The sequence below is a fragment of the Microcaecilia unicolor genome, chromosome 2 (assembly GCF_901765095.1).
Source record: "Microcaecilia unicolor chromosome 2, aMicUni1.1, whole genome shotgun sequence".
In the NCBI taxonomy this organism is placed as follows: Eukaryota; Metazoa; Chordata; class Amphibia; order Gymnophiona; family Siphonopidae; genus Microcaecilia; species Microcaecilia unicolor.
This window is the reverse complement of record NC_044032.1, coordinates 46,123,150-46,140,349: the sequence shown is the minus strand read 5'-3', so window position 1 is coordinate 46,140,349 and position 17,200 is coordinate 46,123,150. Positions and strand designations below refer to the sequence as shown.

Genomic DNA, 17,200 nt, shown 5'->3' with positions numbered 1-17,200 from the left:
TAAATCTTTTACTTGCAGTCGCAGCAGCGTCTGTGAAAATGGAGCGCTGCCGACGTCTCCCTTCCCTTGCACTCGTTGGTTCCCTCAGTGTCCCGCCTTCTTCTGACGTCAGAAGAAGGCAGACACTGAGGGAACCAAGAGCGCAAAGGGAAGGGAGACGTCAGCAGCGCTCCGCTTTCACAGACGCTGCTGCAATTGCAAGTAAAAGATTTAAAGGCCCCCAGGGCGCACAGCGATCATCTTCACGGGGGGGGGGAGAGGGGCGCGCGCGCCAACTGTTCTTCTGCTGGGGGGGAGCCAACTGTTCTTCTGCAGGGGGGCGCCAACAGTTCGTCTGCGGGGGGGCGGCATAGACCCTTGGCACGGGCCTGCTGGTCCCCCTGACTTGCCAGGAGAGCAGTCGGGCACCCTAGGGGGCACTGCAGTGGACTTCATAAAATGCTCCCAGGTACACAGCTCCCTTACCTTGTGTGCTTAGCCCCCCCCCCCCAAAACCCACTACCCCCAACTGTACACCACTACCATAGCCCTTACAGGTGAAGGGGGCACCTAGATGTGGGTACAGAGGGTTTCTGGTGGGTTTTGGAGGGCTTGCTGTTTCCTCCACAAATGTAACAGGTAGGGGGAGTATGGGCCTGAATCCACCTGTCTGAAGTGCACTGCACCTACTACGAAACTACTCCAGGGACCTGCATGCGCTGTCATGGACCTGAGTATGACATCTTTGGCTGGCATAGAGGCTGGCACGTAATATTTTTAATTATGTTTTTGAGGGTGGGAGGGGGTTAATGACCACTGGGGGAGTAACAGGAGGTCATCCCCGATTCCCTCCAGTGGTCATCTGGCCATTTCGGGCACTTTTTTGTGCCTTATTTGTAATAAAAACAGGTCCGGGTGAAAACGTCCAAGTTTTAGTCACGGACGTCTTTGCTTTTTTCCATTATGGCTCCAAAACGTCCAAGCCTTAGGAACACCCAAGTCCCGCCTCTACCACACCTCCAATAACCCCCCATGAGATCTGGACATTCTTGCGACGGAATGCAGTTGGAGACGTCCAAAATCGGGTTTCGATAATACTGATTTGGACATCTCTGAGAGATGGACGTCCAAGTGCCGATTTATGTCACTTTTTGGACGTCCATCTCTTTCGAAAATGAGCCTGATAGTAACCTATGGAACTTTATAAGTCTAAGTGCTTTGAAAATGAGCTCCATAGTTTACTTTCTTTAAAAAAATTGATCCTAAACATTCAACTACTAACTTTGATTCCACCATCTCCTCCCTTGGCACTATCTCTTCCCTTCCCTCCATCCACGATTATCATTTTTTTCCTTCTCTTTTTTCTCCCCTCTCTTCCATGGGCACCATCTCCTTTCTTTGATTCTTCCATCCCCTATCTCTAGCATCTGTCAACCCCCCCCCCCCCCCCCCCCGAGGTCTCCATCTTTCTTTCTCTCTCTCTCTCTCTCTTCCTTTTTTTTCTCCTGGCACCTCTTCTTACTTCTCTGGCTCATCTCTCTCTCTCTCTCTCTCTCTCTGTAGCATTCTCTTCTTTCTCCTGCCATGGCCCCCTCCTCCCCCGCATCTCTGGCACTACTCCTATTTCTCCCACTGCTGCTGCAGCCGCCCCTCCGCTTCATATCTCTGGCTTTTCTCCTCTTTCTCCCACCATTGCCCTCTCCTTCTCCAAATCTCTCGCTCTTCTCTTTCTCCCGCCATTGCCCCCTTCTCCCCCGCATCTCTGGCTCTTCTCTTTCTGCTGCCACTGCCACCCCTTCCCTGCATCACTCGCTCTTCACCTCTTTCTGCCCCCCCCCCCCCCGTTGCCACTCCCATCTCTGGCTCTTCTCTTTCTGCTGCCGCCACCGTCCGCCCACCCCCCTGGCATAGTCCATATCTTTATACCATTTTTTCTGCTGGCAGTGCGAACTCTTCTTACCTCTCCAGCAGGCCCCTCTCCTCTGAAACTCCTTCTCCCTGCTCCTCACAGCTGCTGCAGTGAAAGCTTACTGCTGTGTCGCCGGTGGCAAAGCCTCTCTGTAACAGGAAGTTCTGGCTCCTCTGACCATAGGCACTGACTCCGTGGGTGCTGTGGGTGCTAGAGCACCCCCAATATTTCACCCCCGGAAGTCGGAACCGGAAGTTCCCTTCGCCAGCCCGAGCTGCCCAGTGCCCGCCCTCTTCTCCCTCAACAGTCCTCCGCCGGTCTGCCCTCGCCTTCCTGCGTGCCGCCCAGAATTGAAAAAGTCATCTTACCTCGGGGTCCCGGGGGCAGCAGTGAAAGGCGAGCATGATCGGCACTTCAGCCTTCCCTTCTCTCATCTCAGCTCTGGTCCCACCCTTGCGGAAACAGGAGATGAGGGCAGGAACAGAGCTGAGACGAGAGAAGGGAAGGCTGAAGTGCCGAGCCTGCTCGCCTTTCACTGCTGCCACCGGGACCCCGAGGTAAGATAACTTTTAAAATTCTGGGCGGCATGCAGGAAGGTGAGGGCGGACCGGTGGAGGATTGTTGTGGGAGAAGAGGTCGGGCTGGGGTTGGAACTCAGAGGGAGGGGGCCTGGAACTCAGAGGGAGGGCCTGGAATCCGGAGGGAGGGAGAGCCTGGGGAGCCTAGAACTCGGAGGGGGGCAGTAAGTGCTCCCAAGTTAATTTTTTGCAGGTACCGCATGCTATGTGAACATTAGCACATGACCTGCAAAAAAAAACCCTACAAAATATATCACGATAAATCTGGGCTTAGCATGCAGGGAAGTCCACGTTAGAATGCGATAAACCTAGATTTTAATGCCCTTTAATAAAAAAAAAGCTCCTAAGCACAAAAGTTTATAACAGGAACAGGCGTAATTTTGTGACTTTTTTGCAAACACGCCCTGTACACACACACACACATAAACAACCACAGAAGCCAAAAACTTCAGTGTTTTTGCCTGTTTCAGAATGGTTTGTGTATTTTTAGGTATGCAGGCCTGAGGGAGCATTTAGGTTTTTATCACAACATAGTCAATGTAGATCAATTGGGTTCACATAGTTGGAGGATGTCTACCACCTCTCTGGCTAGTGAAGCTATTGACATGACCCTCTGTTCTGCAGAATTCAAAACAGTGCAAGAAATTATGTCACATAGAGGGGCAGAATCGAACGGCGCCGGCGAAACAGATCGCCAGCGATCTATTTTGGCGGCGGCGGCGCAACAGCTGGCCGGAACCGTATTATCAAAAAAGATGGCCGGCCATCTTTTGTTTCAATAATACGGTTGAAACCGGCCAAATGCCTTGGATTTAGCCGGGTTTGAGATGGCCGCTTTTGTTTTTCAGCGACAATGGAAGGTAAAAGCGGCCATCTCAACCCCGGCTACATCCAAGGCATTTGGTCGTGGGAGGAGCCAGCATTTGTAGTGCATTGGTCCCCATGACATGCCAGGACACCAACCGGGCACCCTAGGGGGCACTTCTAAAACTTTTTTTAAAAATTACACAAATAGCTCCAAGGTGCATAGCTCCCTTACCTTGGATGCTGAGCCCCCCAAATCCCCCCCAAACCCACTCCCCACAACTCTACACCATTACCATAGCCCTTAAGGGTGAAGGGGGGCACCTACATGTGGGTACAGTGGGGTTTGGAGGGCTCAACATTTAGCACCATAAGTGTAACAGGGAGGGGGGGGTGGACCTGGGTCTGCCTGCCTGAAGTACCCTGCACCCATTAAAAACTGCTCCAGGAACTTGCATACTGCTGTCAGGGAGCTGGGTATGACATTTGAGGCTGGCATACAGGCTGGCAAAAAAGGTTTTTATTTTTATTTTTTTAGTGTGGGAGGGTGTTGGTCACCACTGGGGGAGTATGGGGAGGTCATCCCCCATTCCCTCCAGTGGTCATCTGGTCATTTAGGGCACCTTTTTGAGGCTTGGTCGTGAAAATAAAAGGACCAAGTAAACCCTGCGAAATACTGATTAACGCCGCTTTTTTTTCCATTAACCACGAAAGCCGGCCATCTGGTAGCCACGTCCATGCCCGCCCATGTCCCGCCTTCGCTACGCCACCGAACGCCCCCTTGAACATTCGCCGGCTCGGCGACGGGAAAGCGGCAATGGTGTCAAAAAAACAGCTTTCGATTATACCGATTTTGCCGCTTATGAGAGATCGCCGGCCATCTCCCGATTTATGTCGGAAGATGGCCGGCAATCACTTTCGAAAATAAGCCTGATAGTAAATCCAGCAGGGCTCTTCCAATTACCTTTGAGCCAGCCAAATCTATTTTCTATAGTACTTGGAACTAGTGCACTGTGACAGCTAACCCCAGATGCTTCTTCACAGCTTAGGAATTCTTCAGAATTAAGGCCATTAGATTTAGGAGGAATTTCAGGGTTGCTGCTTCAGGAATGTCCAAAATTATCACACAGCATTATCACCATTGCCTCTGGTGTGCATAGACTGGAAGTTCTCTAAGGCAGGAAATCCAAGGACTTTTATATAAAGTGCCCCAGCTTAGGACAGCAGTTTCTGTTTGTGAGTATTGCACAGGACATACAGCCTTTTATAAATTGGTCTCCTTTTTTTTTCCCTTTCAGATCCCTTATGCAGCGAGCTTAATCAGGAAAGAGAAGCTTGGCACGCACCTCAGCAAAAGCTAAAAGGTAAAAACTTGGCCTGTTCTTCCTTTTGAAAACTTCTGAGGAAAAGCAATAGTAATATCTAGTCTAGAAGACAACCGAAACCGGGGTTCTCGGTTTTGACCGAAATCGAATTAGCAGCTGAAACCTTTTTTCCCGAGGGAAATATTTCACAACTTGGTACAATCCATGGTACTAACCTGCTTATTTTCGAACGAGAAGGCCAGCCATCTTCCGACACAAATCGGGAGATGGCCAGCCATCTCCTAAACCCGCCCAAATTGGTATAATTGAAAGCCAATTTTGGTCGGCTTCAACTGCTTTCCGTCACAGGGCCGGCCAAAGTTCAAGGGGGCGTGTTGACAGTATATCGAAGGCGGGACGGGGGCGTGGTTAAGAGATGGCCGGCTTCGGCCGATAATGGAAAAAAGAAAGCTGGCCCTGACGAGCATTTGGCCGACTTTACTTGGTCCCTTTTGTTCATGACCAAGCCTGAAAAAGGTGCCTGAACTGACCAGATGACCACCGGAGGGAATGGGGGATGACCTCCCCTTACTCCCCCAGTGGTCAGCCTCTATGCCAGCCTCAAAAACTCAGCTCAATGACAGCAGTATGCAGGTCCCTGGGGCAGTTTTTAGTGGGTGCAGTGCACTTCAGGCAGGCGGATCCAGGCCCATCCCCCCCTACGGTCCACACATAGCCCAGATAGGTATCATTATTTATGCATTGTCCAAAATCATGTCCCAAACATTAATATATTCAGCAAGATATTTCAGGATAAATTCAAAATATTTCTCATAATCTTATATAGACACTTATAGGGATTATCAGATCTACATGCATCTCGCAACCATATGAACAATCTTGTTCTATCGTTATAGACGAAATGGTGCGGTGCAAATCCTCAGGAATCCCACATTACTGTGGGATTTTATATACACAGTAATGTGGGATTCTATGAGGATTTGCACCGCACCATTTCGTCTATAACGATAGAACAAGATTGTTCATATGGTTGCGAGATGCATGTAGATCTGATAATCCCTATAAGTGTCTATATAAGATTATGAGAAATATCTTGTTGTATATATTCTGAATATATTTTGAATTTATCCTGAAATATCCTGCTGAATATATTAATGTTTGGGACATGATTTTGGACATTGATTTATAGTCCCCACATTTTTTCTATTTGGTGGTTCAAAATAGATTATTTATGCATTGGCATTTATGTTAAATTAATACCACAGAGATAGCACTGATTAGGTAGGTGGAGGTTTTGACTTATGACGAATCTGTATCATGATCTCTACAGAAAAATATGCCTGAGATTAATGGCAGTCTGTAATTCACAAAGATATATAGTGAATACAGAATTTCTGAAGTCTTTCCTCCTTAAAAGATTAACACTCAATATTTTCCCTCTTGCCTATATGATTTTGCAGTATTGTTTAGGGGCGAGTATTAAGCTTTTTGGCTTAAATATATTATACAGAGGTAATTATTTTGTAACTAGGGAAATAGAGGGTTAAGTGACTTGCCCAGAGTCACAAGGAGCTGCAGTGGGAATTGATCCCAGTTCATGATCAAAATCCACTGCACTAACTACTAGGCTACTCCTTTAAACCTCTCTAGTCCCACCCCCAGCATACCTCTTCAAGACCCTCCCCAACTCCATCCAAGGGGTATGCCTCTTTCAACCCATCTCCCTAACTGTACCCATAGGGTTGCATCTTCAAACTCCTCCCCAGCTTTGTCCCCTAGGGATGTTTCTTCAAGCCACTTCCCAACTCCACCCAGGGAGATGTCTCTTCAAACCTCTCCCCAACCCTGATCCTAAGGATACTTCTTCAAACCCCTCTCCAGCCCTGGCTCCAGGGTACACTTCTTTAAAATGTAGGTAAACTAATGTTCATTTAGGCACTGCACACATAAGTTTACCCTCATATAGAGATAGCAACTTCATGAACGCCTGTTCATTTCCATGGGTAATGCACTGTTTTATTCGTGCACATGTACAGTGAATATCTGATATGCACTATATAAACCATTAGAACAATCACATTGATGTCACCTACAAAAATGCTGAAATGCCATATATGAGTAGCATATACTGCATAATTAAAAGTGACCTGTAACCACCCCACTAACTACCAGTAATTACCCTTATATCTGTCAACTGTTACTCTGATAACTGCCAGTGATTACTGTATTACATTAGAATGATTCAAAAACTCCAGCTGCTTGGAACTGTCCTATCCAAAGGGAATTATGACTCTTTCCAGTTGTGTGTTTACATGTTATATTTAGATTTTTACATTGGAAGGCAAGCCTTGAATATTCTGGACAGTTCTATATTTGGACTTGGCACATCTTTGCTCTAGCCCACCATGCATTTTGGAATCAGACTGAATGCTCAAATGCTTAGCACAAGCTATGTGGTCATGTTTCATTTTTTTCTCTCTTCTTTGTACCACAGAGGCCCAAGGACCCATCGGAGCTGTTTTCTTGTAAAATAAGACCCACCACCAAGTGAAATCTAACCTGTATAAAGACTAGGGAAAAATCACCTCTAAAAGGGCTCATGCGAACCCAAGGACAAGTGACCTCAAAGCATCATGGCCAGCCATGTATCATAGAATGTAGCAGCCATTAATTATTAGGCAAATAATCATACAACAAACTGAAGGCACACCTTTGGAGCTCCTGGCCATACCAAGGTCTTGGTGTTCGGGGAGGCTTGACAGATTTGCTACCATTGGATGGATAAACTGGAGATAGAATTGTCAACCCTCAGCTCACCGCTGACTCCTAAATACCAAATAAAGAATCATGGCAATGCTAAAGGAGCATCGGTCCTACACAGACCCTTCACAGATGAAGACTGGGAATTGGGTGGCATGGCCACAAGCCTCAGAGAACCTTCTGTTGTACTCTGCCTGCTGTCTGAATTCAGATTGTACTCTTCTGCAGATATTTTACAATTTAATATTGAGTGTAATTAAGAATATAATCACCATTATAAAAAGAAGAAAAAAGGTATTTAACTCTGTTCTTGTAGTTTCTTTAATATTCCTGTGGATAAAAGTCTATAATTAAAAAACATCTATGAAATAAAAGTTGTGGCTTTTCCCCATAATTCTATGTATATGTAGCTCTGGGGCACTGTTTGGATGGCGCACAGGGTTGTTAAGGTGGGCAGGGGCTGCCACTCCATTCACCTGATGCCTAGGACTGGGTTGGATGTGGGAAAGGAATGCTATGAAGGCCCTATCATTGAGATGCTCTTCTCTACATGCTTATGTTCCACTATCAATCTGCAGGTAGCATGTTCAGGAAGGAAGTTATCAATGTGAGCTACCATTAAGTGTTATTATACTGTTAACACAAAGAACACAGAGAAGATGACTCAAGGATAAAGTATTGAGGCGATGTAGAAAAAGTCCAAATTTATTATGTAGCTCAAAAGACACGATGAGTTGCACAATTGATTTGACTCATCATGTCTATTGAGCTACATAATAAATTTGGACTTTGTCTACATCGTCTCAAGACTTGATAAGGGAGTCTATGTTACTGTGGTGTGACTTGTATTACTACTACTACTACTACTACTACTACTATTTAGCATTTCTATAGCGCTACAAGGCGTATGCAGCGCTGCACAAACGTAGAAGAAAGACAGTCCCTGCTCAAAGAGGGAGCGCTCTGGCAGTTTTTAAAGAAGCTCTTAGATGCCTGAGGGAAATGGAAACAGGGAAATGTCTGTACTTTAATTGACATATTGCAAAAACGTATGTGCAGCCCACTGCAGCTGTATTGTACTGAAAGAAGGAGGGAATTAATAATTTGGTCTATTTATCTGGAATGTGACCAAACAGGCCATTGTTTGATAAGTTGAAAGTAAGAGAAACTATTTTGAAGTGCCTGATTGAATGGAACTTTTTTAAATCTCAGAGTAGGGCAAAATTGAGAAATCTTTTTAAAGTTGTAACTATTTGCCAGAATTTTATTTAAGTCTCCCAAGTAACAGATACTTCATTATAAAAGAATACAGAACTGCACACATAATCTGGGAGAATTTATGGGGTTGGTTTAGGCAGGGTATTGACAATTATTTTTTCATTTTGGAAGCTAAGAAGTATGAGAAGAAGGACACACTAAAAAGTTTGCATTCACTAGGGAGACAGACTTGTTTATTTATATATAGTTAAGCTAGTAGGTGTAAAGATGAAGAAAAGAAGACTACTTACCTGGTGTACCTGAGTGATATCCTTGAGAAGATCCAGTTGGCACCCAATGAGGGAAGAGAGTTATATGAAGAGAAGAGAGCTACCTGACTATGATATTTAAAGTGTGCATACAAAGAAATAGACATATACACAGAGATAAAGTGATATGGATATTGAAACGAGATAAAGATAACACAGACAAAGAGACCAAAAAGAATGACAACACAGAAAGAGAGAAACAGGCAGACACTAACACATTTAGGGGCCCTTTTACTATGCTGCAGCTGCAGCTGGTTTTGCCGCATGCTAGGGCCCCTCTTACTACAGAGGGTAAAAAGGCCAAAAAAAGAAATGACGTGCAGTAAGTTCGCACTTGCCACACAGCCATTTCAGCTATGTGCTCTCCTATAGCACTATGCTATTCCAGATCTGCAGAATATCGTGTGTATTAATCATTTGCCTACTATACTGGGTTACATTTTGTCATTGATAAATTAATTGTACAATAAAACCCCAAAACAGCCACCCAATACTTAGCTAATACTGCAATGGCACAGTGCTGAAGGTCTGCTTCACCTTCCCACACCAGAGGGGGTAGAATCTGGCAGGCTTTGAGTATGTGTGGATGCTCAGCTGCAGAGAAGATTCTTTAAACAAGCTGATAGTGGCCTTGATGCTGCCCCCAAATTGTGCCACCCTAGCTAGATACATGTCCCCTGGTGGTTTGGCTGGCCCTGTCAGGCCCACCTGACAGGTCTAAACATTTATATGCCTCCCCATACAGCCTCCCCATGTATTCCTCCACATACAGCACACAAATATGAGGACACAAGATAGTGACTGCTGGATTTGATCCCCCTACAAAGCCTTAGTGAAACAGGCTCCTGTCGGGATCCAGCATTTAAGTGTCCCTTTGCTAGCTGATTCCTTCATATATTGCCGATTTATTTTCACATGAAGATTTGAGAGTCAGAATTGTGGCTATGTTTCATAAGACTATTTGATATATTTCAAAAGACAAAACATATATATGTTATTTCGGCAAACCTGAATTTAAATAAATAAAGTTTGGACTAAGGGCAGGAAGGACGTTTTTTGACCTATGAGTGATTCATCACTAAAAGATAGTTCTCCCAATCCGTGATCCATAGGGTGGGTGAAAAATTCTTTTTCCTCCTGCTATGTTTTGATTTAGTCATTAAAACAAGATAGATACTGCTGTCAGGGAGCTGGGTATGACATTTGAGGCTGGCATAGAGGCTGGCAAAAAAATATTTTTTTTTTGGGTGACCACTGGGGGAGTAAGGGGAGGTCATCCACGATTCCCTCCGGTGGTCATTTGGTCAGTTGGGGCACCTTTTTGAAGCTTGGTCCCGAAAAAAAAGGGACCAAGTGAAGCCGGCAAAATGCTCATCAGGGCCAGCTTTCTTTTTTCCATTATCGGGCGAAGCCGGCCATCTCGTGACCACGTCACCCGTCCCGCCCCCATCCCGCCTTCACTACCCTATCGACACGCCCTCTTGAAGTTTGGCCGGCTCTGCAACGGAAAGCAGTTGGCACCAGCGAAAATCAGCTTTCGATTATACCGATTTCGCCGGGTTCAGGAGATCGCCAGCCATCTCCTGATTTGTGTTGGAAGATGGCCGGCGAGCTCGTTAGAAAATAAGCTGGATAAGCACCTAAATCCCAATTTTACAAAGCAAGGATATAAGGGGCCCTTTTACTAAACTGCGCAGGCACCTAAGCATGCCCAACATGTGTCAATTTGGAGTTACTATATGGCATGGATGGTCATTTCATTTTTTCGCGCATCTACTACGCGCAGTGGAAAATCAATTTTAATTTCCGCCATGTGGCGCTAACCAGGCAGTAAAAGGCATTCTACATGCATAGACCATTACCACCCAGTTAACCCGTGAGACCTTACCACTAAGTGAATGGTTGGCGATATGGTCTCAGACCCAAAATGGACGCGTGCCAATTTTCATTTTGCCATATGTCCATTCCCCCCCTCCCCCATAAAAAGGCATTTTTTTACAGGTACGGTGAAAAATGGATCTGTGCACATCCACAATACACACCTACACTAGCGCAGCCCATTTTTCAGGGCATCTTAGTAAAAGGACCCCTAAGTGTCTATGGGGTCCTTTTATCAAGTTGCGGTAAGCACTCATGCATGCTTACCACAGCTTAAAAGGGCTTAGCATGGGGCATCCCTGAAGCGTCCCACAGTAAAATCCTGATGCAAATGTGCTACCTATGCACTAAAACTTTTAAACACTTTTTTTGTCGAGGCTTGTGTCTGGTGGTTGAGAGCAGACCTGTCTGCGCAAATCAAATAGCACAGCCACACTGATGCACGATAACTAATTAGTGCATGATTAGCATAAGCTCTTACCACCCAAAATGGGTGGCGGTAAGGGCCCATAAGATAATGGTAACGTTAGTGTGTGGCCAATAATGACATAAATAGAAAATCAGCCTTTTTCTAGCCACAGAAAAAGTGACCTTAGAACACGGGAGAGACGCATGGAAGGGCGGGCTAAGGCCATTTTTCACCGCAGCTTTGTAAAAGGGTCCCTAAAACTAAAAAATGTACATCTGGTAAAGGGGAGTGGGCATGCTTAAGGTGGGACTAGAGCATGCCCCCCCCCAAAAAAAAAATTAACATGTATTCCCTATTTCAGAAGGGAATGTATGTCTATGTCCAAAAAGACTGACTTCAGCATTTATACCTGCTTCCTGGGACGCCAAACATTTTTCTGAAACCTAGATATGACAGCCAGATTGGGCCTTACCCCAGTCCACACTGGAAAAGTGTTGTAACCTTTAACTCTAGAGCAGTGTTTCTCAACCCATCCTCGGGGCTCAACAAGCCTAGGGTTACCATATGGCTCCAGAAAAAGGAGGACAGATAGAGCCAATCTGGGTGGCACTGCCTTCTTAGCATGCAGATCTATCTCATCCATATTCATTATGGATTCCTGAAAACCCAACTGGCTGGGTGTGTCCCAAGGACTGGGTTGTGGATCACTAAAAACTTGCTGTTTTTGATTTTTTTCAAATGAATCAGTGGTCAAAAACATTTTAAACTTTTGGGATCCTGGAACAGCTGTTTTGTACATTTGTATATTTGGAAAATAAGACTACGTTGAAGGGATCTGGATTAGAGAGCTGCACAGGAATGGGGATTGTGGGAATCCCATGGAACCTGTGGCATTCCCGCGGATATAGAAGAAGTAGCCATGGGATTCCTGCAGGGATGGAAGAAGTTGCTGTGGGATTCCCACAGGAGTGTAGTCAAAATCTCTGATGACTCCAAAATGAGGCTCGGAATGCACCGAGAGAGGCAATTGGAGCACCATAATGAGGCTTTAAACATATGGAGAGAGGCGAAGCCCAGAACGAGGCTTGGAATGCCTAGAAAGGCAGCTGGAACACCAGACTGAGGCTTGGAACACTCATTGGTTGAATAGTGAATCCCAACCAAAAAATCATGGGAGGTTGTTGGGGTTGGGAGGAAACAGAGGGCTGCGAGCAAGTAAATAATAGTGTTGACTCCTGCAGGTACGGGTGAGAATGGAGATTAATTGTGGGGATGGGTGAGGATGGAATGGACCTTAAGAACCTTGGTTGAAGAATAAACCCTGGGTTGTCTGTAGGGTTGACAACTGGCAGTTTTACAAAGGCCAGGCCAGCTGCAGAAGACCCTTAAAACTGGTACCCAGAAAACCGCTGCCCACAGTCTGGCAGTTCACGTTCCCTACCACCCTATCTCCCTTCCCTCCCACTGGTCCAGCAGCCCTCCCTTCCTCCATTCCCTCCCACCTCCAGCGGCACTCCTGCCTCTCTCCCTGTCCTTCAAAACCATTGAGTTTCCGGCAGCGCTAAAGATGTGCTACTTCCGGCTGCCCTGGTGCTTCTCTCAGTTTATGATATATAAAATAATATTAAAACATATAGGGATCCTTTTGCTAATGTGTGCTAGAAAGTGGCCGGTGCTGTGAGTAGCATGGGTTTGCCGTGTGCTCTGACCACATTCTATAAAGGCTGAAAAATGGCTGCGGCTGCCTTTTTTTTAATGTCCACATGCCAATTTCCCCATTAGTGAGTGGCCATTACCACCGGGAGCCTTTACTGCCACCTATTTAGCTCCTGCACTACTACTGTGCTAATCGCCTACTCTCTGCCCCCAGACACGCCTCCCATGCTGGAAAATAAAATATATATATTTTCCAGCATGGGATTAGCGCACACTAAGTGGAACTCTATCGTGGAACACTATAGCTACATAATGCAAGGTTCTACGTTAGGAATCACCGACTAAGAAAGGGATCTCGGCATCGTTGTTGATGATACGTTGAAACCCTCTGCTCAGTGTGCTGCTGTGGCAAAGAATGCAAATATAATGTTAGGTATTATTAGGAAAGGAGGGGGGGGCGTGTCAAGATGGCTGCCTAACTGGCTGAATGCCAGAGAGTCTCGAGCGTTTGGGGAGGAAAATTATTCTTAAATTTTTCAAAAATGCCTCATTCCAAAAGAAAGGGAAAGTTAAGGCTAGATCCTCAGCCTACCTTGACTTCTTCCCCGACCCAAGCGTCTCTTGAGCGGTATTTCGCCGGTTTCTCCAGGTTTCAGAGGGAGGAGGATCCCATAGCGGGAGTTCCCGGAGAAGCGCGATCCCCGCTGGGAGAGGAAACCTCCCTTTCTCCACCATCAACGCTCTTGATTCCTCCGTGCCCAGCGTCGACGGCGTCCCTGGAGGGAAACCCCGCCGATCCCGGAAGTGTATCGGCAGGGGTAACCAGCGAGGACCCGGGCATGCAAAAGTCGACTGGGAAGCCTGAGGGAGTTTGTCCTCCCTCAGTGAAAAATCCGGAGGTGACACTAGAAACGATAGGAGTGATGTTGGGCCTAATGAATACTACACTACAAAAAACCTCAGGTGATGTGTTAAATTTAAATGCCAAATTTGAGGAATTAAAAGTGACTGTTGAATCCGTTAAAGATAACTTAACAAAGCAAGTGGCTAATCTTGGTAAAGAAATAGAATCATTCAAGGAGTTTAAGACTATGTTTGTTAAAGATAATATGGATATAAGAAGAAAAATTGAACAATTAGAGAACCATAACAGACGGCTTAATCTCCGTCTGTTGAATTTTCCTAAGCTGTCGGGGGTAACTCCGATAGAAACATTTAGAAGATATTTGAATGAGATTCTCAAAATTCCCCTGGACGCGATACCTCCGGTGAACAAAATCTACTTTATTCCTAAACCAAAAGGGGAACTGCGAGGAACAGAAAATATTATTCCTGATTTACAAAATATCTCTGACATTTTGGAACAATCTTCAGAATCAATTCTTGATAGAGCCACATTATTGATTTCTTTTGTTTTTGAACAAGACTATAATAATATATTAAGATTGTATTTTCGTAATACTGGGGCTCAATTTTGTGGTTCTAAGGTCTGGATTTTTCCAGACGTGACCAAACAGACACAACAAAAAAGGAAAGCTTTTCTTATTTTGAAACAGAAAACAATTGATATTGGTGGTACTTTTTTTCTGGCATATCCAGCTAAATGTGTGGTTAAGTTAGGTCAGACTAAATATACCTTCTTTTCACTGGAACAACTGAAATCGTTTCTAGATATGAAACAGTTGAAGTAATTTAAATAACCTGGAGTAAAAAAGCAGCTTTTGCTTATAATAATGTTGATTATTTTGAAACTTCTCTGACTCTATCACTTCCCCCTCAATGTTTGAGGTCTAAGGAAGGCAAAACTATTTTTCTTTTAAATGTATTTCTGTGTCCATTGTAAGATTTATTTTTTGAACTGTTCTTTTTTTTTTTTTTTTTTTTGTTCAATGGTAAACACTGGACGAGAATTATGTAATATATCATTTGCCTGTGTTTCCAGCAAGGATTACCTTGTTAAATGTATAATAAAATTATAAATAAATAAATAAAAAAAAATAATAAAAAAAAGGAAAGGAATGGAAAACAAAAATGAGGGCGTTATAATGCCTTTGTATCGGTACATGGTGCAACCGCACCTCGAATTCTGGTCACCGCATCTCAAAAAAGATATAGTGGAATTAGAAAAGGTACAGAGAAGGGCAACGAAAATGATAAAGGGAATGGGACGACTTCCCTATGAGGAAAGGCTGAAGCATCTAGGGCTCTTCAGCTTGGAGAAAAGACGGCTGAGGGGAGTTATGACAGAGGTCTATAAAATATTGAGTGGAGTGGAACAGGTAGACGTGAATCATTTGTTTACTCTTTCCCAAAATACTAGGACTAGAGGACATGCGATGAAGCTACAAAGTAGTAAATTTAATACGAATCGGAGAAAATTTTTCTTCACTCAATGTGTAATTAAACTCTGGAATTCGTTGCCAGAGAATGTGGTAAAGGCGGTTAGCTTAGCAGGGTTTAACGGTTTGGACGGCTTCCTAAAAGTCCATAGACCATTATTAAATTGACTTGGGGAACATCCACTGCTTATATCTGGGATAAGCAGCATAAAATGTATTCAACTTTTTCGGGATCTTGCCAGGTATTTGTGACCTGGACCAGTCACTGTTGGAAACAGGACGCTGGGCTTGATAGACCTTTGGTCTGTCCCAGTGTGGCAATACTTATGTAATTATGTAGTTAACACCTCAGCACATCCCTCAGTAGTGCTCTTTTAGCATACAGTAGGCCCGTGGTGGGCCTACCACAGCTTAGTAAAAGGGCCCCATAGTAAGAACGCCATTTTAAAGGAAGGAAACTACTATATACCTTACTACTACTACTACTATTTAACATTTCTAGAGTGCTACTAGGGTTACGCAGCGCTGTACAGTTAAACAAAGAAGGACAGTCCCTGCTCAAAGGAGCTTACAATCTAAAGGATGAAATGTTAAGTTGGGGCAGTCTAGATTTCCTGAATAGACACACCACAAAAACATAGATGGAGTTCCTCCGAGATCCCTACACCTTCCACAACCCAAATGCCTGAGGACAAAATTGAGCTTTTAATAACCCTTAAACTTAAGCAAAGTTGGTTCCTTTTGCAAAGTTGGGGGAAGCTGATTCCAAAAGCTGGGAATTCGCCAAAAAAGGCACTCTCATGGGTCGCCTTCCACTGAGCTTCTTTGATCTGTGGAATTGCCAAATGATGCCCAGACACAGTGCAATGCTCTCCCTGGTGTATATGGCATATGGGGCGTAGCCAGACAACAGATTCTGGGTGGGCCTAGGCAAGAAGTGGGTGGGCACCAAGTGTTCTTCACCACCACCACCAAAAAAATATCTCAGCTGGCGAGAAAATGCTTCTTTCCACCTTGGCTTACCATGAAAGGGAAGTCTTCAGCTGATAGAGCTTGGGATCTCCACCAGCTACCACTAAACCCTAAGTGGGCGGGCCCCGGCCCACCCAGGCCCACCTGTGGCTACACCACTGTTCACCAATGCAAGGTATGCCAAAACTTGCTGATAATATGCTCTCTGAGCCAAACAAGTAATTTAAAATCAAATTGATATTTCACAGGCAGCCAGGGGTAATTAATATAAAAAGGGGTGAAACTACTACTACTACTATTTGACATTTCTAAAGCGCTGCTAGGGTTACGCAGCGCTGTACAATTTAACATAGAAAGACAATCCCTGCTCAAAGAGCTTACAATCTGTCAAGCATTTGCTAATATTCTCATAGCTGCATTTTGCAATGTTTGTAATCTTTTCAAACTTGTCCCAGGGAGACCAGTATGGACCAAGTTACTATAATCAATAATTGTACATGTCACTGAAACCAATTTTACCAATCTTTCTTCCATCAAAAAAAAATGTTGTCAGCTGGTGGCTGAAACTGGGGACTGGTGTGGGGACTGGGGGCTGAAAAGGGGACAGGGAAAACTGGCTGGGGCTGAAGCTCGGGACTGGTGGAAGAAAAGGGCTGGGGCTGAAACTGGTGGGATAGTGGGGCTAGAACTGGAGGCCGAAAAGAGGGGGTAGAGAGAGAGAGGGGGGGGACAGATCCTGGATGGAAGGGGGAGCGAGAGGGAGGGCAGACCCTGGATGGATGGAAGAGGTAGGGCAAATGGTGGATCGAAGGGGCAGAGAGAAAGGGCAGACAGTGGATGGAAAGGAGAGGAAGGGCAGACAGTGGATGGAAGGGAGAGAGAGAGAGAGGGCAGACAGGGGAAGATGGTGGACGGAAGGGGCAGATAAAGAGGGCAAACGGAAGGGTGAGAGAGAGAGAGCAGATTGGATGGAAGGGAGAGAGAGAGGGCAGACAGTGGATGGAAGGGGCAGGGAGAGAGGGCAGACATTGGATGGAGGGGACTGGAGACAGAGGGCAGACACTG

The 17,200-nt window shown here is 45.2% G+C and overlaps 1 protein-coding gene across 1 annotated transcript in view; it reads left to right on the top strand.

The window, feature by feature from the left end:
* SKOR2 (SKI family transcriptional corepressor 2) overlaps positions 1-7,154 on the top strand; it is a 101,397-nt gene extending 94,243 nt beyond the window's left edge. The window contains exons 7-8 of the mRNA XM_030191929.1: positions 4,569-4,634; positions 7,090-7,154. Coding sequence (XP_030047789.1) covers positions 4,569-4,631 — 63 coding nt within the window. The 3' untranslated portion in view covers positions 4,632-4,634; positions 7,090-7,154. The remainder of the gene's footprint in view (positions 1-4,568; positions 4,635-7,089) is intronic.
* Positions 7,155-17,200: the final 10,046 nt, after the last annotated feature.